This window comes from Megalopta genalis, chromosome 6 (assembly GCF_051020955.1).
Source record: "Megalopta genalis isolate 19385.01 chromosome 6, iyMegGena1_principal, whole genome shotgun sequence".
Lineage (NCBI taxonomy): Eukaryota > Metazoa > Arthropoda > Insecta > Hymenoptera > Halictidae > Megalopta > Megalopta genalis.
Window position 1 is genome coordinate 22,728,419 of NC_135018.1, and position 24,386 is coordinate 22,752,804.

The 24,386-nt window shown below is 35.4% G+C and overlaps 1 protein-coding gene across 2 annotated transcripts in view; it reads right to left on the minus strand.

Moving 5' to 3' along the window:
- The window catches only part of LOC143259589 (uncharacterized), a 29,106-nt gene extending 13,149 nt beyond the window's left edge, over positions 1-15,957 (minus strand). For both annotated transcript variants that reach the window (XM_076522622.1, XM_076522621.1), the window contains exon 1: positions 15,873-15,957. In XM_076522622.1, the coding sequence (XP_076378737.1) occupies positions 15,873-15,890 (18 nt within the window). In that variant the 5' untranslated portion in view covers positions 15,891-15,957. The remainder of the gene's footprint in view (positions 1-15,872) is intronic.
- Between the last annotated feature and the right edge of the window lie 8,429 nt (positions 15,958-24,386).

Sequence of the window (24,386 nt, forward strand, 5' to 3'; positions counted from 1 at the left end):
TGGACATCGTGCTATCTGGGTTACAGGCAACGACTACACGAAAAGGTATGATGCAGTCTCTTCCGGCTATTGACGTTATTACGGAACTTTTTCAAACCTCTGACAGCTTCGATTCATTAGTCTGAATTGTTGTAGATTGATCAATGTAACGTAGATTGCATCTTAAGTGATCCGTAATTTTAGAATCATTGCTATTTCGCGTGCCTGCCATGAGATTAATTAATATTGATATTAGGACAATGTAATAGTTATATCTAAATATTCGATATACAGTAAATTCTCACACTAATTGACCCTCAGCTTGGAAACAAAAACGGATAATTTGGGAAGACGAGGTACGAGCCTTGCGACGCGTTTTTATAGTTGTTGAGAATCGATAAATATTAGGGGGACCGGAAAGTAATGTCGTTTCTGCGCATATTTATCTGTTTGAATTTAATGTAAACAAACGACATAACTTTCCGGCCCCCCTAATATAATAACAAGCCGTTAGGCTCGAATATTCGTATCTCCTCTTCCCAAATTATCCATTTTTGTGTACAAGCTGACGGTCAATTAGGGAGAATTTACTGTATTGGGTTGGCGAGAATGTATTTTCGGTTGTCACACATAGAGAGCGTTGTAATTGTTGTTTCAAAACTGAAGTTACTTTCCTGCCATTCCAATGCTATAACATATTGTTCGAAAGAAATCCGACACGGTACTAATTTCTGAAAGGATAAAAGTCGAATTTTTTATAATAAAATATTTCGCTAGTTTCCTTGTAAAGTAATAGCAAAAATGAAAAAATGTGTACTTTCTTTTATATTTCATAATTGCATTAGACATTTTATAACAGACATAAGCGATCATATACGAAAGGCTTTGTGCAGCAATTAGTCGATTTTATAATAAAATCATCTTCTTTATTGAACTAATAACTGGTTTGAATTTTATCAAACCAGTCTTATCTTTTGTCTTTCTCTTTCAGATGGCACCCTAGACTTTTCACATTTTATCATCTACTTCATACAACATAACCGGTTTCCACGTTTTGTTCTTACATTGATGAGAGATATAATATACAAGGTTACAAGGTTCTTCAAGTAACTGAACCGAATGAAGCAATTTATCAAGATGCGGTCACTTCGTTTTAAAAAGGTGTCCAAGCATACTAATGAAAGATCATTCGCAGACAGGTAATTCCAGTAATTACGGTAAATACAGAGATAAATTAGCAAGCATAAAAATCCAAATTTGATCGTTCAAAAGGGTAATTTACCTATTGTAGAGACTCGAGATGTCGATAAAAACCTAGTTGAAAACGAGTGTTCGCTCTTCGTTTCGCGCTCGACTGAATTTAGTGTACTTCTCGCAACTATGAAGAAATGGATCTTTACCGCAAACAGTTACCATAATGGCTACTGCGGGAAGAAACCTCTAAGGAAGTTTTCGCTTCTTGTTAATAGAAACTTCATTCTGTCCGCGTGGATGTGAGAAAGCATCAGCTGCAGAGGATCATAAATTTTCGCATTCACAGATCAATTACCGCTGAAATCTGAAAGAAAATCGGATGGCAATTGGACAGTTATCATTCGAGAGATAACAGGTAGACGAAAACCTAAAGATACGCCTCTGTTGAAAGCAGCAAGAGACTTCTTTCTTTAGCGTATTGCACATTACTGCAATAAGATTGCGATAATGGTACAACGAAGAAGAATTATTATCAAGTTTGAGAACATGGTATATCGAGAAATGTGTCTGCCTCGCTCTCTGCTCGCTGCTCCAAAGTAAACACTCCCATTATAAAACAATAGAATGTATTCCTACGCTCGCAATCAGTTCTCATCGCGGCTCCAACACAAACACACCCCAACAAAGACGTTGCGGGGACACGAAGCGAAGTAGCTACGAAAAGATCAATTTTTATCGTTGCTCGTTATCAAGCTGATCGTCGGCCGGGCGCAATTAAAGTCGTACGAAATCATGGTAGTTCGCTGGTCCGTCATTATTACCGAGAAACGGAGCGGACCCGACCGGGCTAGTTCAATGGAAGCGTGTATAGTCTAATGACTCTCCATCTGGTCGGGAAAATCGTGACGCCTAGGCTGGGCTCCTATAATCAGCGTTAGAGCATGCCAGTCACATACAGTGAGAGGTACGGACACATTCGGTCGATCTAGTTGAAAGCAATCGACCCCGGCTCTACCACGCCTTGTCTAGCCCTCTAGGTCTGACTTTCCAGAGAAAGGAAGAACAGTACCGCCAGGTAAACCTGTCTTATCTTAAAATACTCCTTTAAAAGTCAATTTTATCGGCTAGATGAATTCGCTTGTTTCCAGGTTTCCATGAAACCATGGCTAGAAACAGGACGTAATTAACCTCTTACTGTATGTCCAACGACTCGCATAAATATTCGCACTCGGCGAAAGACAATAACTTCTTTCGAGATAGAACCAAACGATTTGATTTGTTTTGAGAATTCGCTAGTTTGCCGGGGATGACGTGTGAAAGGTACTTGAGGAAAATGGGGCTTGTAGAGACAAACGTCGGTTAGACGCATTTACGATGATGAGAATTTCGTCGGAATCTTCATATTATTTTGTCAGCTTTGTAGTATTTAAGGTATGACAATGTATGAATAAACATCATAGACTTTCGAAATTTTTCTATCGGTTTTACCATCTTAATGGAATCGAAAATTATTACAATCGCTAATAAAGTTAACTTGTTGTAAGGAATTGTAACTTAATGGATCGATTAAATAGTTTATTTAAGTCAATGTCGCGATGGTAAATGCCAATTAAAATCATTGGTCTGTTTTTATTACTCTTAAAAGTGACACAGAAAGTAATTCTTGCAAGACGTTTCTGACGATTTATGGCTCGACTGCGGGTTTTATGCATTTATGGCAAAAATGAGTAGATGAAATGCAAAATAGCACAAACGCTTAAGCAATTTAATAATATTATTGTATTACTGTCAACTCATTAAAATTATTAAGGAATGAAACGAATGGTTATCTTTGTAGTTCCTGCATCTTGCAATTAATGATGACAATTTTCATTTCGCATAAAAACCCGCAATCTATTTATGACCGTTTAGTGGTTATAATTAGCGATTATTACACGAACATTCCGAATTGTTTAACTGCGAGTAGGTAATTATTTTTCTCAGATTTTATCGCAGCGGCATCAAGTGCACTCGACCGAACGTTGCCTGACTAAAAAAGATTCTGATCACGAACCTTTTGAATTTAAAAACTTTCTTATATAAACACACATTACACAATAATAGCACGTGATAGTTTCGTTTACAACCTTTCGAGAACTATGTTAACAGAAAGAGAAAGAGGGCAACGTTGCAGTCGGTGTGATCAAGACGTTCTGAACTATTCTTTCGAAAGTAAAAGTAAGACTATTGTTTGAACAAGGCAGTAGCTGAGGGCAATGTTCCTATTTGCTACAATTACTACAATTTATTTCCGCTATGTACGCTTCCAGTGAATCAGGTACCATTCGTTTTTGCGTTTTTCTACGGTCTATCAAATGCAATTTTTCAAATTGCAAAGTCCACTTCCACGATCATAACAATAATATTAATAACATAATAAGATTAATAACAGCTTAGTGAATCGAAAAAAACTTGTTTGGAATTTTTATAAATCAATATTATTAATATTTTTAATGAAATATCACATTAATGATGTGCACTACTATAGAATTATTATTAGTCGTTAGCCGTGATTAATACTGATATAATGATACAGTTGTGAAATGGAGCAAACGTAATAACATATGAGTATTTTAGTATTATATGTTATTAGACTGAAGAATTCGAAACAACTGCTATATTATTCATAAGCTATTAAAGTAATTAAGAAATCAATTATTACACAACTATCTTTACTTGCAATCGATGCAATCGATTATAAATTGAATAGCAATCATTTTGGTTCCAATATAAATAATAACTATAACAATTCTGTATAATTAACATGATAAAATTCCGCCAATGGTTCAGAATTTTAATGTTTATCCAATAATATCGAACCACAATTTGCGAAGCATAATTTTCAAACGAGATTCTAATTAGCTGAACATGTTTGGTAACGAGTAGCCGGTGAGCCGGTACGATTTCGACGATCGAATGCATCGATTCTGAAACAACATGTGGACAGCAACGGGGAACACTGTGCTAACAAACGGGCGCTTTCACGGTGAAGGTAAACCGTTGCCTTTGAGAGAAAAAAAGAATCATGGCACCGGTAACTGGTCACATTTTGCGAATCGCATTCCCGGCTGCAGCACGTACCGCGTTCGCGCACGGGCTAGGCGTACGCGTAACGCATATCTGATCTAGATACGGCTAGGAGAGCCATGCGTTTGATTATATCGCGTTTCAAGCGAGGAAGTAGTTAAAATGTCTCGGCTAGACTTTCCTCGCGGGTATTTCCGTAGCGGAAGCTGGGCACGATCGATGACTCGCGTCAGATTAATTTACCCGCCGACGTATTTTAATTAGTCGACCAACGCAACGAAAAGACGTCCCGTCGCGTCGTGCGTTCACATCGTTTAACGGGGAACTGTTTCTACCACTCCGCGAACAAGAAACGTCCGCGGAGGGCTTATTCGATGATCGGGCTTGTTATCTTACGTATATGGAACGTGTGCTTGAAATCGTGGCAATACCGGAAACGCTCGATTCGTAGAAAATTATATCGAACTGCGAAGTTTCGCTCGTTCCGAGGTTTCTGAGACTTGCAATTGCACGCATTCACGATTGCAAGTAATTTTCTTTTCTTAATCGTTTGATTCGATTGCCTAGCTTTATACTCGCTTTCGAACTAATTCAATTTAATGATCTTTTTCCATGATACGCGCTGATTCTAGGTGATTTTCTGACGACTCTCTTATTAGTTTGCAACGAAACTGTCCAGATATGACTTTCTCTTTTTGCCCGATGCGATTTTTGATTTCCGTGCGTCCGCCCCATACAGAGTTGGGTAAATGTTGTTTGAAATAATAAAGAACAAATCACAAATTAAATTAATATCTCATTTGCAAATAATGATTAAATTTCTTATTTAATCGGAAGGTTGTAAACGTTATTTCTTTATGGAGATTTTAAAGAAAGACAAATAACAAACAATTTTCGCATCTCCTTCAATTGTTGTATATTATACAATGGATATTTTGTACATTATTAGTTCCGCAAATGAAATGCTATTTTTTATTCGAATTTAGATGAAAAGCAAATAATAAGTAGTTTTTGTTTTCTTTTTCGTTTACCGTGCAAAATAAATATCAATTTCCATTTTATGAAGAAACTGACTGATCCTGTCACTTAAGATTTGGTCTGAAATAATTTACGTGTAAACAAAATTATACATATCGATTATATGTATATTATATACTATATATATATGTATATATTATATATATATATATATATATATATATATATATATATATATATGTGTGTGTGTGTGTGTGTAATATAATAATTCGTTAATTTCTTAGAAATTAGTCTCTTTGGACGAATTGTGACTATTTGTTTTATTGGTTCAGAGAGTTTCAATGAAATTGAAAGTTTGAGTTTAGTAACTGAATTCAGTTCATTTAAATAAACACTTTGATCTTTAACGAGAAAATTTTGTTCAATGCCACATAAATGTCATATAAATATTATATGATATCAACAATTATGATTTCAAGCAATATCGAGTTACGGAGAATGTAGAAGGCAGAAGATTACTGCAAAATAACTGACAAACAGTATTGAAAAAGATAATAAGACCAATAAAGATAAAGAACCAAGAGGACCATCGTGTCAGATTATTAGTATAAAGTATAAAACAAATTGAAGAGTTTAGATAGAAGCACAGAAAGAACAGAATTTCCTGGACGATAGTAAACAGTTCATAAATACTGAACTCATTTGAACGTTTCAGGACCTGGATACTTCTAGAATGTACCGTGCAGACGTGTGTAGGTTAGTTTATTGTATAGTTAATGTTCTGTTTATGCCGCATTAGATTACCGACTTGATTTGTCGTTTGTATTTCATCAATCATTTGATTATAGCCGAGTTCGCCATAGTAAATGTAACTAAGAAAAGCTATCGCTCATATATACAGTTACGACCGATCTAAGTGATTAGTATGCCTCATTGAATTACACATCTTTAACTTTTAGTGTTGTTACCCTTTCTCTTTATACGATATTGCGTTACAGCAGAATGTGTTGTTTCCTTTGGACGCCTAATTTTATTTGTTTCCTCATATTACATTATTATCGATACATTGGATTACAGAAATACGGTACCACGCAGGCAGGTACTATCTTCAAAATTGTATTTTGATCAAGCAGATCACTATTATCCAATGTAATTAATAGAAATATGAAAAAACTCCTATCATATTTTACTAGATTTATTTTTTCCTTTTAAAAATCGTCATCTGCATTCGAGAACATTTTCTCAGAATGTACACTGCCACAAAGTTTATAACAAAGATTACGAAACGAGTATTTCATCAAAGATTTTTATGTAATTACATAGTTCGACAGCACCTTATTAAGCGTAATTAGCGTCTACGTCTACAATCAATCTTTTCGTTTTCCATGTGCATCGGGTTGCTTGCACCCGTAAAAACAGAGGTTCGGTGTATTTTCGAACGGCAACAACGATTTCCCGGTGAACTGCAATTTCGAACTTCTATCTCCCGCAGAAGCGTGCCTTAAAGGTTTCTTCTTCGGCTATATTCATAATCTGATATTCATAGCCTCGATCAGGCTTCCAGATAAATCCTGTGCGAAAGCGGCAGCTGGTGAACAACTCGAGGCATATTTCTCAAGATCTCCGTCATAAGGCTCCATGGGACGTGAAAGAGGATGCAAGATGACACTCGGTGTCGTCCCGTTTCCCGGCAAAATGTATCCGCCGGAAGCTACGGGGACGTGAAAGGGTCCGTGAACGGTATGCGCAGCAGGCGATTGTTCGTCGCGTAAGGTCGTAACAAATATTTGAAAGTGTAAAGAGCGAAACGTTCCCGTTGAGAAAACCGGGGCCCGGCCAAACGAACGGGGAGGGAAACAACGTTTAGAATTTAGAATCTAAATATGGCTCCAAGCGGAACGGTGAGAGCGAATGTGATTCATTTCGTATGGACGTTAAGGACGCGGCATTGGTATACAGGACCGCTGTGCCCTTGTCTGACGGGAACAGTTTTCCTCCACTTAATTTTTCCTCTGTTTTAACTGTTCAATAGAAAATGGAAAATGCAACGCAGATCGTTACTTCACGCTACATCGTTCATTCTTATGGCAGGAAATATTCACTGAAAAATGTGACTGAAATGGCGTTATGAAAAAGTGTTGCACGTAAATTACACAGGTGTAAACCTTCTTAACATAGGACAAAGATTTGTATTATCTCAACGAAAATATTAATTTTATGTTTTTATAATTTGTATAATTAACTGCTTATTGGCGATCCAATAACTACGTGCAACATGTTTTTGCACGTTCGAAATATCGACTGTGCATAAAATTCGCACATTGTATTCCCGTGAGCGATGTATTAATATTATGTATCTGTATGCGTTTTAGAAACTGTAGAGAAATCACATGCGAAGGTTACCGACAGCTGGATCGTTTAAACAGAAACGATAAACGGTTTATTGGCGGTTAATCATCGCACGAGACGTTTTCATTATTGTCCGATATCTGTAGACCCGGCGAACAGTTAAGGGAAAAAAGCGTGCTATCTAGCATCGATTAAGGAAGCATTGGAAAATTAGATATCGCTTGCACGAGCACGTTGCAACGGCGCGCCGCGAGCCAACCAAGCATGACCACGTTTAACCCTTGCCTTGCATTTTCACTCTTACTGTTCCGACCACAGTTTCCCACACTCCATTTTGCATTTCGTTTCTCACATTTCACCGCTAAACACGTATCGAAAATTTCTCGTGACTCGGCGCACAGAACCGATGCCCTCGGAGTTGCCGATGCGTATCTTTACAACGGCGAAAGAAATTACCGTGGTTTTTGCAACGAAAGCGGGCTGTCGGCTGCTTTGAACGTATAAACACGTGAACAAGCTGGTGACGCGGGTACCAAACAAATCGGAAACACGCTCCACCGATTCGATAGCTTTTGTTTTGTCATGGTGCTTCGCGCGTGAATACGAGCGTGGAATCTGGTTTTCAATTAGAAATAAAGAATTCTGTCGTCCAAATGGACACTCGGGATAATAAATTATAAGTGAAACTTGTTGTCAGTTTTCTTTTATTCGCAAAATTACTTTCGTCTGGGAAATTTGTATCTCGCGATTGCTAGAAAATGTGTGTGTGTCAAGGAGAATTCATTTTCATACTCCTGCTTTCAAGTTTCAGTCTTTCAAGTTATTTTCTGTTTAATTCTTTACATTGAATATTATATGGCTGAGGGCTGATTTTTTTTCTTATTTATAGTACAGTGGTAAAGTTACATTGTGAGTCGGCATCAAATTCTTGAGCGATGCGTTGATCACACATGGCTGGCATTAATTATTAACTATAAAATGATTAGGTTCTGAAATTCATTTTTATCGTGACGTATTCGAACAAACTGAATGTTACTAGTATTTCTAGAATACAACAATGTTAAACTAATATTCTTCATGGTTAAATTTAAATTTCCTAGTTTTTCTAGTTTCCTAAATTCTTTTTTTTCTAAATTTTCAGCATCAATTCCTAAAAAACGAGACGGCCAGATGTGTATTCCTCCTTTTAATAGTTTTAAAACAATGAGAATAATATAATAAAATTGTTTTAATGTTATAAATGCATAAAATCCATAGTCTGGTTATAGTAATTATAGAATACAAGCATTTTGGTACGTATCTTTCAGTATAATTTTATGCTAAGTTATTGGAGAGGAGATAGAAGATGTTGAAAGTGAACGGAAACGTTATTGAACGGAAATGTGTATTGCTATCTACTTAATAAAGATCAGATGACGACATGGCGATCGAGAGTTTGAATGACCGCTACATGATTCACTAATTGAAGGTTAGACACTTCATCGGCGCATGTAACGATTTATTTCTGACTTCCTTTTTACCTTCTCTTTCATCTTTTTAATATCTTCGCAGAAATAAAACAATTCTCCAGTATCATATTTCTCGAAATATACGACAATTAACAATATTCGATAATATTCAGGCTAGCTTCAAAAATCAATAACTGAATATCAATCTCGAAGACACAAGCGACAATAAATAATTTCTCTGAAATACTCTAGAATGTAGAAATAATGTGTTATAATATATTAGTAATATGCAAAACTAAAGGATATATAAGTCTTCTACTAATTTCTACTAGAGTATTCTACTAATTTTGAGATCATTTTCAAATCTGTTTGATGCGAGCCATTATTCGATAATCAGAAAAGATAAATACAACTGAATGGTGTAAAATGCAGGTGCAAGAATGTTTCGATAATGGTCTTAGAAAGTTTATGGAACTTTGTAAAAGAAATACGTAGAATTCGATGACGACTACGTAGAAAGATAATGTATGTATGTGTATGTGCTGATTTTATTTAGCTTAAAATACAGTTTCATCTCCAATAATTTTTTTAACTTGTACTCGGCGATTTTGAGATTAAATATTTCCGATTGAGTCATCACGAGTGACTTTTGCCAATAAAATTATGAAAGCTGTGGCAACAAGATATGGTTCATTTAACGTCTAATTGAGCTAAACGATTATTCCACGGACCGCGAAGAGGTATAGTGTGTCACAAAAATATTGGTACACGTTTTTCCTAGATTACGACTAAACTGCAGATTTTATGCATTCATGGGTAAAATAAGAAAATGAAACGTTAAACCGGAAAGGATTTGAGAATATTATATTATTATAAACTCAATGAAGATATTAAGGCAAGCAACAACTATTTTCATAAGGGATAACATCGCGGTACCGACGTAAAAATCAATTATTATGATTAAATAGGTACATGAGTAAATGGAAAATACATTTATATAATTTTCTTACACATGCCTCTTGAAAAATCAAAAGAAATTTTGATTCACTTCTTTTATTCGAAATAACGACAGTATAATATTCGATTGCAGCATGTGTTTTTTTTGTTTTTCATTTATATTATTTTTGTACTATTGTGTCAATCGTTTTTTTTCTAGGTACCGTGAACATGTAATAGAAATTTTACGGAAAGACTTAATGTCGCATATTTCTGATTAATAATTTGTGGCAAAATGAACCGATGACTCTTGCAAGCTACGGTGTGATAGTTTTCGGTGTCGAGCACGAATCTTCCCGCGCTGAAATATATCTTCGCTCTCACTTTTTCTTCGGTCTGGCTGTCTAATGAGCCTGTTCCTGCGAACGCGTGCTGAAATGGGAAAGCGCGCGCTAAAATGCCGTTTATTGGAAACCGTAGCCGTGCCGTTTCGCGTTACACCGGTTTCCTAAAGCTTGGTCAGAAACTCGCCGGACATATTTCAACATTTCCTATTTGTCCCATTTGTACTCGGCTTACTCGATCCAACTCTTGAGAAATGGGTCCGCGATTACCATAATCACAAAAACTTGGCATTTCGGCAATGTTAGGCTGGATCGGTCCACTTTAAATGTATGATTCATATGGAATGGCGCATGAGATCGCCAAATAAATTTCTTAATCATAGTATGTACAATAATAGAAAAATTAAAAATCGTCCACAATTATGTGTAAACTGCGGATTTTATGCATTTATGGCAAAAATTGGTAGGTGCAATTTGAAACAGTGAAGAGATTAAGCTCGTAACAAAATTTTGATGTTATTAAAATTATTGAAGAAAAAAAAATGTGCTTGGCTCGAATGTCTGGGAATTGATGTAGACAGTTTTTATTTCGCATAAAGATCCGCGGTCTATTATACTTATATAATACACTTTCTGATTCATATATTTTCTGGCTACATATTATATGGCATTTCATTACAATTACGACATTCAGCGGTATTTTCAAATCACACAAAATGTGTTTGCACGAGAATAATAGCATTGAAATATTTCAACGAAGATGGCAAAAGTAATGAATGAAAAGTAATCTTCTGCATCATACGAAACAGAATAAAGAATCGCCCGTGCAAAAGTATTTGAAATTCAATGATAAAGGGATCCCAAAGCAAGCTTAAAAATACCGTTCAGTAGAGTAGCCTATTTAATTGCGGCGCAACGAATTATGTCGGCAGACTGTGCCATGGCAACGGCCGCCAACGATCTAATTGTTTGAATTTCATTAAGCCGCTCTGGGCAATGTTCTTTCCGTTGTGCAACCAGAAAAACGATCGTAAACTGAGCTTTAACAACGACTAATTTGCGGCCAGCAAACCCCGAACCATTTTTGCAACTCGCTGGAAAGACTCGTGCAAAAAGAGAGTGCAGCTCCGATACTCGATGGCTGTTTATGCCCGACGAAAGCAGCCTTGTGATTTACCCCCGAGTCGTACGTATTAGCCGCGCTTTCGCAATTTATCGTCGGACAGTTTCTCCGCCATTGGTTTCTAAGAGACGAAACTGGGTCTCGGCAACGCGCGACGCGACGACGCGTTCAAAATCAACGCGTCGTTATTACGCCCGAGCACGTCTCTGTACAGTGTGTGATCGGTTGGCTCGATTGCGACCGGCTGTCGGTGAGAGGTGAATCACGTTTGTTTTCATTTGATCCACGATTTAGTCACACGGACTGCCATACGATCCTCGTACGATCAAGAAAGCTGTTAAAATTTTCAGATTTCCAATTTTCACAACGTACACTTAGCGATAAAAGTTAAGAAACATGTTACACGGATGCATATTCAGAATTTTATTTTTGTATAATTTTTCAATTTTTTATTTTTATTTTATTTTTTGATTTTTTAAATATTTTTCATTTTTGCTTTTTCTTCTATTTTTCTTTATCATTCCAGTTAATTGCAGTTTATGAACAAAATTTTGAAGGTATTGTCTAGTAAAATAGTTTGTCTAACATCTCCAAAAAAATTCAAATGATTTGGTCCAACTTTCGACAAATCATTTCGTTGTAAAAAGTGTTCGAATATTGCGTTGTTTTGTTTCGTTGTAGAAGGTGTTCGAAAACTTTCGCGAGCAACTTTATATCGTCCATACAATACATACATTGATCTCACGTCACATGTTTTCACTCTTGACAGCTCAAATTCCTGATCAATGAATTCTTTGTATCAGTAGTGTGTCTTCGTTTTCTTTTCTATTCCTTTGAATCCATCGATTTTGTTGTCACAATCTTTTTTCTAATAAATATGTTAATCCTATATTCTACAGCTCAATTAATGACAATTAATTACAGCCATAGATATATTCTTCATTCGACAAATCGGTTATGGTTGCTTTATTCTTATGGATATTCAAAATAAAAGTAAGCGCAAAGAGTAGTACACGCACAAGTATGTATAAGTAACTAAGATAAGATTTACAATTATTTGGCTATCTTATGCATGTTTTATTTTGATACATGATATGATTTTTTATCGTGATCTGTAATTATGTCTGCTGCACCGTTACTCATTTCTAAGGAAGTTTATTGCTCGTTTGGCTATGTAACCGTAATAATTGTTTCTGATTTTATGGCTTACAGTAACAAATAACGATGACTGTTTTTGTACCATTAAGCCAGCTGTTCCGTTAATAAAAGTGATGCACGAGGTTTGCATCAGCCTGCAACTAATTACTGGCCGTTTGCAACTTACATTGTAAAATTCTTTCTCTCGTTAGGAACGAAATTTCCGTTAGATGTGCAAGAAAATTGCACACAGCTGACGTAACGAAAATGCTGACGGCGAATTGATTTTTCGACATTACGGAATTGTTAGAACCATTGAACGATTGATTCGTTTTGTTCATTCTAAGAATATAATACACAATCTGGTTTTATGGACAGTCGCGTAAAAAATTAATGGCGATTACGTGACTCCGTACAATTAATGATATTGCGAAATTAATGAGAAATAAAGCTGATATAGTTGGAAGAAACAGCTGAGAAGAATATATGAAACATTCATCGCAGCTTGTAACGGTGGATTGGTTTCGACTGCGTCTACCGTTATTTATGATCGTCCAGTCCGAGTAAGACGAAAGTGAAAAGCCTATCGATCAATTTTCGCTCTAGAAATCGATCCATAAACTTCGTGACGCAACGCATTTACTCCGATAGAAAAAGAAAACGAATTATAGGAGTCACATTTTTCAATGGAGAAAATATATAGGTGCTTAGAAGAAAATAATAATTGTAGATAGTTCGTAAATTTGCATTGACAAAATTATTTTTAATATTGTAACGAAATAAAGGAAAACTAAAAATATAATGGAAATAAAATTTTCAATTGAATAACGATTATCCGATAAATATTGCTGTCCGAGATTCTTAAATTGTGTAGAACAAATAAAGCTGTTTGAATGGTAATTATAAATTACAAATTTTATTTAAAACATCTATAACATTCGTGAATGAATAGCGTTTAACGAAGCTGATAAACGTCACAATTACAACGATGAAATTAAACGCTGTTTTATCAGGGCAAGAAGAACATCCAAAATAACAGGTTTCGTACTAAATTGGTGAAAGCAACTGCAACTAAACTCGTTAACGTTCCCCGTGTCGGTCTTTGCTCAGCTTCTTACGTATCTTTTCGATAGAGTAAAACATTAAACAATTTTGGTTGCGTTAGAAATATACAATAAATTTAAAGTTAAAAGCGAACAATTATTACGCGTATAGTTAAAGTCTTTAACATTATTAAATGTATTAACCATTGTATACATATAATATAGTAGCGACGATTCACGTTCTACACAGTTACGGAAATATATTTTTGACGTAATGAATTTTTTTATAATTCAATGAACAACAAATCACGTTCGTAATAAAGGCATACTCTCGATAGAAAGAGAAACGATATCACACGGAAGCACTAGAATTGAACTTGAATTATTAATGTTTTCCCTCGAGCAAACAAACGTCACAAAAGAAAAATGTAGAAACCACAGTTTTACTCACGTTTTTCTACGTGTTTTCGCACAATTAATTGTTCGATCTCACGCGCGAAGTTCATAAGTGAAACCCGCAGCTGATGAAAGTTCCCACAGGAATTATGGAGGAGAGAACGGCTCTTTGAATATATAAGGAAAATAGTGTATCGTTAATTATGATTAATTTTCTATGAATGACGACCCGTGAATACGAAAGGCGACACAAAATTGCGACACGCTCGTTGCTCCACATACATACTTGTTAATTCATAACGAAGCTCGGTCACATCAAGTGGAATGCGTAAATAGAACGGAAATTAACCAACGATCGTCTTCTACTAATAAACTGTACAATTTTCTAGTCACAAATGAAATTTCCTCTACCTCGTTCAAGTTACTTTGATAACGTTAATCGTGAACTTACAATTATTGAAAACGCAGAGGTAATGATATTTTTTAAGTTCGGTAAATGTATTTATTTTGTTTAAGTTCGGAAAAAATTCACTGATGTACGATTCTATATAATGATTTATGGACGGATTATACTAAGATTTTTTTGCTCGGGTGAAAGTTGCGACTATCAATTTAAAATTCCGCACAATACGTTTTCTAATTTTCCCTTTTTTTCATAAAATAGAAATACGTGTTTTATTCTTTGAAGAATAGTGGCACTCTCGTTTACGACTGATTTTATCGTGAAATTCACAAGAAGTTGTAGAACGCGTACAAAGAGTTTTAATATATCGTTATTTATATGGGAAAAGTGGCGACGGAGATTATTCTCTGGTTATGTACACGGTTATCTACAGCGACTGTGAGAACAATAGACTCATCTTCTAGCTAATTAGAATCCACATTTCTTGCTGGTAAGAACAAAACTTACATGACCTACGGATTTATTAATAATAATTTGTATACTAAATTAAAATAAGCTTCTGTTAAATTGTCCGCAAGAAATAAAATGATGCAGAAATAACTAATGTCAGCATCGGTTAAGCAATTCTTTTACGAAAACCGAACGATAAGATGATGATATTTATACAAATTCCCAATTAAAGTATTATTATTCTATTTATTATATTGAATATTGTTTACTATTGAATACTGTTTCTAATGCACGAAGATGTAGACGTTACACGGCTCACACTCGGTTACATAATTTTTGAAACTTCGACACTTTTACAGCAACGATGGCGTCGCTGGCCCGGCATTGAAATCACCAGCAGGCGTCGAACATGACGGTACCACAAACACGGCATTAGTATGTGAAACACAAATTGTACATGAACATAAAACACTCCGATTCGTCTATCACATCGTAACACTTGTGATCCTTGCAAATATACATAGATAATTTAACCGAGATCAAAACTCTCGTTCATTGTCCACGTCTTAATACAATTTATGCGAAAAATCATACAAAACGTGCTTTAATTTCTTTATCAATAAGTGAAGCCTCAAATGCAATTGTTATTGGCAATATCAAATATTTCTAACGTCGTATTAAATAAACCTAGATATTCGCACGATATTATACCAAATCAAATGTTTTCATTCAAAAATCGTTATCAGTCAAGTATCTTAGATTTTATTCTCCAAAAAATTGGTGTGAAGAAAAATCAAATTCCTTGAACAGAATAGAAATGCTCCAATCATGACAAGAGACTCAAACCGCCAATTGTTTCGGACACAGTGTCTAGAAATAGACTGCGTGAGCGTCTCGTTATTATGTTCGTTGTTAAATGGGATATCGGGGACAGGCAATTGTCAAAACAATGAGGCGCGGCCCACCCTGCGCGAAAGAAAGGGACACAGCGTGCCGAAGCAAAATTACAAAAGGCAGCCTACATACCAACGATATAATCCTCATGGTGCACGCGTCTCGCAGGCGTGGAAGTAACGAGTAGTTGGTGAACGATCCTTCGAGAGTTTCACTGAGAGAGTGCAGTCGTATAGTACGGTGCTCGGTCCTTTATAACCTATAGGAACGGTTTTGCTTATAGTGGGGGTCACCGCAGATAGTAACGTCGCGTCCTTTTCGACGGCGCCCAACACCCGCAAATTAGATTCCACGGAGGCCGGGCCATGACATGGCCATTGCCAAATCGAAACACCATGGGCCTGACATTGCCAAATTGCACAGAACCGCGCGTGAACGTAACTTGCATCATGTGAATGGTCATGCCAACGCCTAACGCGACCGACACACAATGCGTTGCCTACCTGACAAGACATGAAAAAAGCCAACTTTCTTATCGGTACCTCTAAAGTTTGCAAAACACTTGAATCGCAACAAGCATCGGTACTTTGACAAACTTGAAAATTCATTTTTGCGTTAAATTGCGTTAGTTGCATTTTTTAAGCTTTGTGAAATTTTCAAGGTTGTTGGGATCTTTGTCAAAACTACTGATTTTCTTCGCATTTTCTAAAAATAGAAATTGCTGGATATGTAATTTGTAACATTGCATTGGTTTCTATCAACCTCAATAATTTCCACAAAATCAAAGTAATTTAATTAATGTAATCGAAATAAAAATGTTAAAACTTATTATATCGGATGGTATCTTAACTTTTTTTTCAATTCTCTAGTGAAACTTAATTTGTTCGAATATATTATAATAAAATTGGATTCTGAAAACTAGTCAATAACTAAGTGTCGCTCGTATGTGACCGACGTGACACTGCACGTAATAATGGTAATTGACATGATGTCTGTCTTCCAATTTATCCAAAATATATGTAATTCGTAGTACAACCGAGCAGGGGATAATTCTACGTGAAAAAAGTAAGAGAAAAATTTAGTATAACTTTCTTTTATCCGGGGCTCTATTTTCGAGAAAATCGACTTTAAAGTTTATTTATCTTTGTAAAGGATTTTAGCTTCTTCTTCGTGTAAACACTCCCATGTTTGACGTCGACATAATACGTGTTCGCCTTTACTCTAAGATGTAGGTCGAACTCGCACGGGGATTGACAGATGGGTTTTATAAGATCGAGCCGATAACGATCTAAAGTGTTCCACGGGAAACATAGTTCGCTCTAGGTCGCATTTTGGCTCGTGATCGATACTGTCGTGCAACCAATGAAATACCGCCGAACCTCGGTAAATCGAATTTCAAAGGGAGGCCTAATTACGTTACAGAAAAAATTCACGCGGATTTATCATTATTCGTCAGGCAACGTGGCGTTCATTTGTCATGAATTTTTTTATTATTTTAATCCTCTATATCTAGGTATACATGTATATATTTTATGTTTATGTCTAAATACATATCTCTCTGGTTGCAAGGAAAGCGCCGCAAATCGAATGTTCTCATTATCGAGATATTGTCATTGTCGCTTAAAGCTCTGAATACTATTCGTATTAGTAGTGTTTCATGTTGCATTTTTCTTCGAGCCCATCAAATTTGTTTTCATGATTATTTCTGATAAATACGTAAAACCTATATTCTAAAAAAAATGCATAAACTTCACTTTGTTGAAGTTGTGACACGCGGCGTTTCTCGTGTATTAATAAATTTGTTTTGTCTCGGATTACTCATAGGAAAGATTTATGGCCTTTCTAAAACGGTTCGTACCATTTTCGGACAGCCTATCCATTGACAAAACCTTCACCGAAAATACAGAGTGAGTCAATAGGAATTATATAAAATAACTCGTTTCCTATTGATTGTATCAAAATCGTTCTGAATGATTTATGTAGCGTCTTATAGAACGCGTCGGATGAATGCAATTTCATCTTTTTTGTATTTTGTTTTTTTCATGGTATCAAGGGGAACTTGTGTTTTTAAGGTCAATTCATACGTTTTCTAAATAGCTCATTGTTGTCGACGGAATGATGAATTCTGAAAGCGGATTATAATATAATGACCTTGACTGTTTGCTTATTATACAATAGCATCGTTCGAGATTTTGTTCGAGAAATCTAGTTGAACTAAGAAAGTAGAAACACAGCCGATGTGAATAATTAATATCGGACATAAATATTCGTAAGCTCCTGTAAACAATACTTATTATGTGGCAATCACATTTCTACAGTCAACAGATTGGAAAACGTGTGCATTTCCCCAAAAACCCGTTTTCCATAATTATTACTACAAATGTGTTAAAACAAATGTGTGTTCATATTAATTTTGCAAATAAATGTATTCACAGGCATTGTTTTCATTTGCACTTCAAATCTAAACATAGAAACGTATATTTTCACATCTGATTTCGTGAAAATATGCACGATTAGAAATGCATCTTTTCTTGTTCTAGTTTTATACATCATTACGTCAAGTTGACAGTGTGCGAGTTTACGAATACTGTTTCTGAAACTGACACATTTTTCTCAACGGAAGTGTTATTTAAAAAAAAAAAAATACAAAATTCAGTACTCATGAAATCGATGCGTTTATTATTAAACAGTATTGTCATCAAACCATTTCTATTAAGGAAACGGTAGTTTCACAGTAGAACCAAGTTTTACAATAGAAACAAGGCAGTTTCAATGTACATATAGAAGTTATGATTACAACTGTTATTGAAACTTCGAATCTTTTCAGTTAATTCAAACTCTGCGGTCGCATGTAAAGAGATATATAGGTAATTATAAAATTGCTGAATCACTAAATAATAACATGGATAAGAGTGGCAATTAAATGAACGGATAATGTCATACGTATTTACTCGAACGTATTGCAGAGATTCGAAGCTTGACGGTAAATTACATTATAAAGAACTCTGAAACTGTGAGCGAGCCGTCGGCAACTTTATTAGAAAATAGGAAGCTCGATGGTTCGTTCGGTGCCTCTAATGTCTGATGTATGAATCCATTGGGCTTTAACCGCGTGGAATGTTCCCGCCGTAAATCCACACCTATGTTAGAAGAAAGTAACAGTGATATCGCATGGTGTGATCACCGACGGTATCTGAAGCACCTTGAAAATACCGCATCTTAATTTGGGAGAGTCGTCGTAATTGACGTTGCCGCATACGGAACATGCGTAGGATTCAATCACTGGAAGCCTGATTCAAACTTTCGCTAATATTATTAACTGGGACCTGGAACCAGGAATAAGATTTACAGCGCATCGGTAAATTATTAACCAGTCTCACGAGTTTCAGGAATCGACTACCTTAATCTTATTTGCAACTCAATCGAAGAGGAATGAACTTAAGATATTTACATCGATTTCACTGCCTTAAACACAGTAACCATAATATGAAGTCTCCAATAAGACTTAAAACGCGTTGAAAAAAATTATTAACTAGTCTAACGTGTTTCAGGAATCGACTATTTAATCTTATTAGTAACTTAATCGCAGGGGAATGAACTTCAGACATTTGCATCGATAAGTAATAGTGGCGTTTCCCCATTGTAAGCAACAAGAAGTGCTATTCTTCACTAACACTATTGCTCTCTCTCTCTCTCTCTCTCTCTCTCTCTCTCTCTCTTTCTCTCTCTCTCTCTCTCTCTCTCTCTCTCTCTCTCTTACTGAACAAACTTCTTGTTAAGATAATTTAGAGTTAAGCAGAAATAAATTATAAAGTTACTATAAATTAACTAAATTTACTATTGGTTTTTAACATGTGTATTGTTCACCAACCAAATTTATTGTTAAGATAATTTAGTATTAAGTAGAAATAAATTATGAAGTTACCATAAATTAACTAAATTAACTATTGGTTTTTAACATGTGTATTGTTCACTGACCAAATTTATTGTTAAGATAATTTAGAGTTAAGTTAATTTATAGTAACTTAACTATAGTAAACAATAGTTAATTCTAGTTAATTTATAATAACTTTATAATTTATTTCATTAGTTCTTTTAATATTTTGGCATGTATACATTATATTTTAAGACATGAGTCGAAATTTTTGAAAATGTAACTTACGGCACTATGATCCTAACCCACTGTCGCTAATTAGTTTCAAGCTATTGTCAGAAGAAATATGCTGAATTTCAAGTAGAAACTTCATTCGCACGTTCGCTGCAAATCTCATCCAAGTTCGGATCTTCAGAAAAACGCTGGCTTCTTTCAGTTTCTACTGTCTCAAACTGGCTCCGAAGTTAATTGTGTGTGGAAAAGTGTTACCATACTTTTCATTTTATTCGAATGAATGATTAACGTGTAATTTTAAATTCGAATTAATTGAAAATACTCGGGTAAGTCCATTGCAATTGATCAATTTACATATTATATTGCGAGGATCTTTAAGTGCGTATCTAATGTGTACTTGAAGAATGTAATTAACGCGCGATTTCAAGTTCCATCGATCTAAGAATTCTAGAATAAAAAGTAATTGCAAGGAAGTGTATAGAGTCAAAAGGAGAAAACACAATGAAATAGACTTTCGCTTTCAAGATTAGTACGTGTGTATACAATACACACTGTTCCATCGAATTCTGAAGCTACGATTTAATTATCACACCATCGATAATGACGGCAGAACTTTGTATTTAGAAAGTAATTCTGCAATCTAATGAAACACCGAACTGCAAGTTCGTAAAATACGCGAGGTAAAAGTGCGAATATATTTCAGAATCTGAGATAGACGCAACAAAAAATCGTGCAGCATACAGTACATACATTTCGTATCGGGAAGTAAGTTAACACTTTCATTACCGGAAAGCTATTAATATCCTTGTTAATGTCTGTTCTGTGTCTGAGAGGAATCCAAAAATTTTCTCCCGAGTAATGACCTCATAAAACGTAGTTAAACGATATTACTTAAGATTAAGTTAATTTATGAACCAAATTGGCGTCGCTGTTGATTTATTAAACGAATCTTCAATCAGTTTTTCGATCTTCAGTCATCTTAAAATTCCTCAACTTTTCTTGTCTGTAACTTCTAAAAGATTTTAGTCATTGGCAGAAGATTGAAAATTTGATTTCTCTTTGATATGACGATAGTCTTGTGTCAGAAGAGTCGTTACATTTTTTAGGCAACTTTGAATTCGAAACAACTGCAACGTGCAATTGAAAATTGATCGACGAAAAATTTTCGGCAAATTCGCGAATTTTGTCCAGAAATTTATAACGCGAACAACCTGCATTATCGGTCTTGGTTTAGACTCGATCGCGGAGCCGGATCTCGGAAGAAAATGCACTTACCTACTTTCATTGCCGCGAGAAGGAGACAACGACCGAGACTCACTCTCAGCATCATCAATGGAGGCACGAAACGGATGGATGCACAGATGGAGTTCATTTACATTGTTCCTTGTAACATGATTGCCCTCGCCATTCACAGACTTGTTCTTAGTTGATCATAAAAAGAGTTCTAAAGTATACATAAGAAAAGTGAAATTCTATTCGATACACTTACTGTTTTCACATCGCAGCGAACAGTATCTGCGAGATAAACTCAGCCGTATATTTATTATACGTATAGAGTTTCACTTTCGATCGATATTTTTAATTCAACTATATTTCATCTACAACGTGCACAGTTCAATGCCAAGAATCCGAATATTATATTTTAGCATCTACCGTAGTATCTAATATCTATATTTTAATATCTACAACATGCAACGTGAATTATTCGATCCCGGCAATATAAATACAATGTGGTATCTTAAGAAAATACAGAAGCGTTCATATGTGGCCAATATAAATTTCTAGGATTCCTTGCAAAATATGATTTACATTGTACGTAAAGAATTAGAAACTTAATTTTCTAATTGTCTGTCTAGAAAACAGCAAAATCCAGTAGTGTGTTTCGGGAACTGTTATAGTACGTAAAGTCGTCCTCTCGTGCGAATTAGCAATTAATATTAATTGGTGTAAATGAAGTACATAACAATTTAAATGCATCGCTTGTTTTAACAAGAATGATCCAAAGCATGAATAAAACATTCGAATTGGAAATATGAATTATAATGCTTGTGAGCGTCGTCTTTATGATCTACTTATATGTAGTCCGTAAAATTAATTCGTCGATCTCAGAGACATCAAAGTCAGCACAATTGGTAAATTTCATTGAGAATACCAAGAGTGCTGGAAATATAATGTAATTTATAATTTAACCATTTAAAATATCACTATTCTCTTAGTAATGGGATCGAACTTCTTATTGCAGAATTATGTTCACGAAAAGGCGACATTCTGATGTGTAGAATTAAGTGAGTTAAGTCATGAAAGCTTGCATCAACCGATCGACGGTTTCAGCGATGACGATAAATTCTGGTAAAGTAGGCAGGTTCTGTAACTATAGTCTGCAATGTCGAAAGCTGTGGGCACATTTTGCGTGACTCGATTAGACGATGACAAACGTTGTCAAACTGTTTTGTTTGTTGTATCACACAATGGTAAACAGATTGTGCCATCACATTCCAAACTATTAAACGGTAGTTCTCTTAATCATCTATTCTTAACAGTTCTTATTATTTTCATCATACGAGTGCTAAGCGAGAAATATAATTTTTCATCAAAATCCTAAATCTCTTTTACATCTACACTACAATCTTTTAAAATCTTTTTTCCAAGTACTATTTAACATTTCATTTATTAATTTCTTTCACATACTTTATTAAGATACTCCTTTTAGACTTAAGATACTTCTTTCTATAAACCTTAATGTCACATCTAAAAATTTAATTTCATTGTCAGAAACTAAATAGTCAAAAAACACTGTTTATACCTCGACGATTGGACGAGAATTGGCTAATGCTATTTATACTATGGGTCCGGATAGATCCGAGCCTCGTCGTCTGTGTGTAAATACTGTAAGACGAGAATACAAGGTGAAACGATATTTTCTGTTCCGAGGGAAATATCGGTTTATGCAATATTTTTTATTTTTTTTTCATTTTAAGCAAATTTGAACTAATAGAATTAACGCTAGTACACAGTTCAATATAATCTTAATCATAAAATCTTAATCTTTCATGGAAAATGTCCGTCGTTATCATGTGAAAATTCCTCGTTGAAAAGGTACTGTAGCATTAAAGTCAACCTATAAAAATCAACTTAAAGAAATGGTCGGAAAAATCCATTAACACGTTGACTGCCGCGTCACCCGTATTCGGGTGACAGCAAAAGTTCTCATCGGGTGACGCTGATTTGACTACTTACAAAGGATTTCCGAAAATATTTCAACAAATATTCTACACGAGGTAATGAAACTATTGAATTCTTATAAAAATGGTTTATTAAAAAAATTATTCGGAGTGTATAACATTAAAACATTCTCTGCAAAGTTGAGGTTGATCAGGACAGCTTGGACAAAAAGTTGTTTGTTTTTTCAGATATGCTCGTGCCTCTGATCGGTCCATTTCGTATCTTTTATTTGAACTGTAGCTTCCTCAGTATACATCAACATTTCTTTCTTCTTCCATGACCAATTCTCGTAAAATCTCGTCAATAGTATCTTCATAACATTCATTATCACTAAGATTATATTTATCAGTATCCAAATCAGAATCTGACGATGTAATTTTATTTATGCTTCTCCTTCCGGGAAATCCGATCTCTTTTCATTATTGAAAAAAATAAGGGCAGAGATTTTAAGTTATACCATTCGGTACTCGGCAAAGATTCCAACTGTTCATGCAGGAACAGAAACAGATATGAATTAACAGCGCATGCTTCTTATAGCGGCACGGGTGGCCTGTAGGAGATTTTGTTGTAAATACGCGTGGCAGTCAACGTGTTAATATTTCCATTAAACTTCCCGGTCCAATTTTAACGACAAATTGGTGGATTCGGTAAAAGTTAACGACGATATTGCATACTGCATGTTGTGTCTATTACGTCACAATCGAAGATTCCACAGATTTTATACGTAGGCTGTTTTATATTTGTCTATCGAGCGAAACAATGTGCGATGGCGTGAAAACTGGAACAATCGCACGGAACGCGGAAGAAAATTAAGATCCTTTTGACAAAGACAGCTTTCTATAGGCCCGGAGTCACTGACTCGCTTGGATATTATTATACAGGATTACGCAAGCGACTCTTCTTCATATAACATTACACCTGCGCCGCAAACGTGATGGCGGCAGCCTTGTGTTCCACTGAAGAAGGTCAATGTATCTACATACATATGTACAATAATGCCTGCCTTCGAACAGTCCGAGCAGAGGTGCATTATGACGCGACAGTCTGGTGCGTTGCCAACACATTTATTTCTCATTTATTTCGTAATCTTTAACGCCGTTTTCATACTAATTTTTTAAGTGGTATACCGCTCTTGTTCTCCGAACAAGAAGTACAGTACATTTTCCCTACTTGACGTTCAGATTGTACACAAAAATGGACAATTTGGGAAGAGGAGATACGATTATTCGAGTCTCGCGGCTCGTTTTTATAGTTATTGACAATCGTTATCTATAAAATAATAATAATAATCGTATCTCCTCTTCCCAAATTGTCCA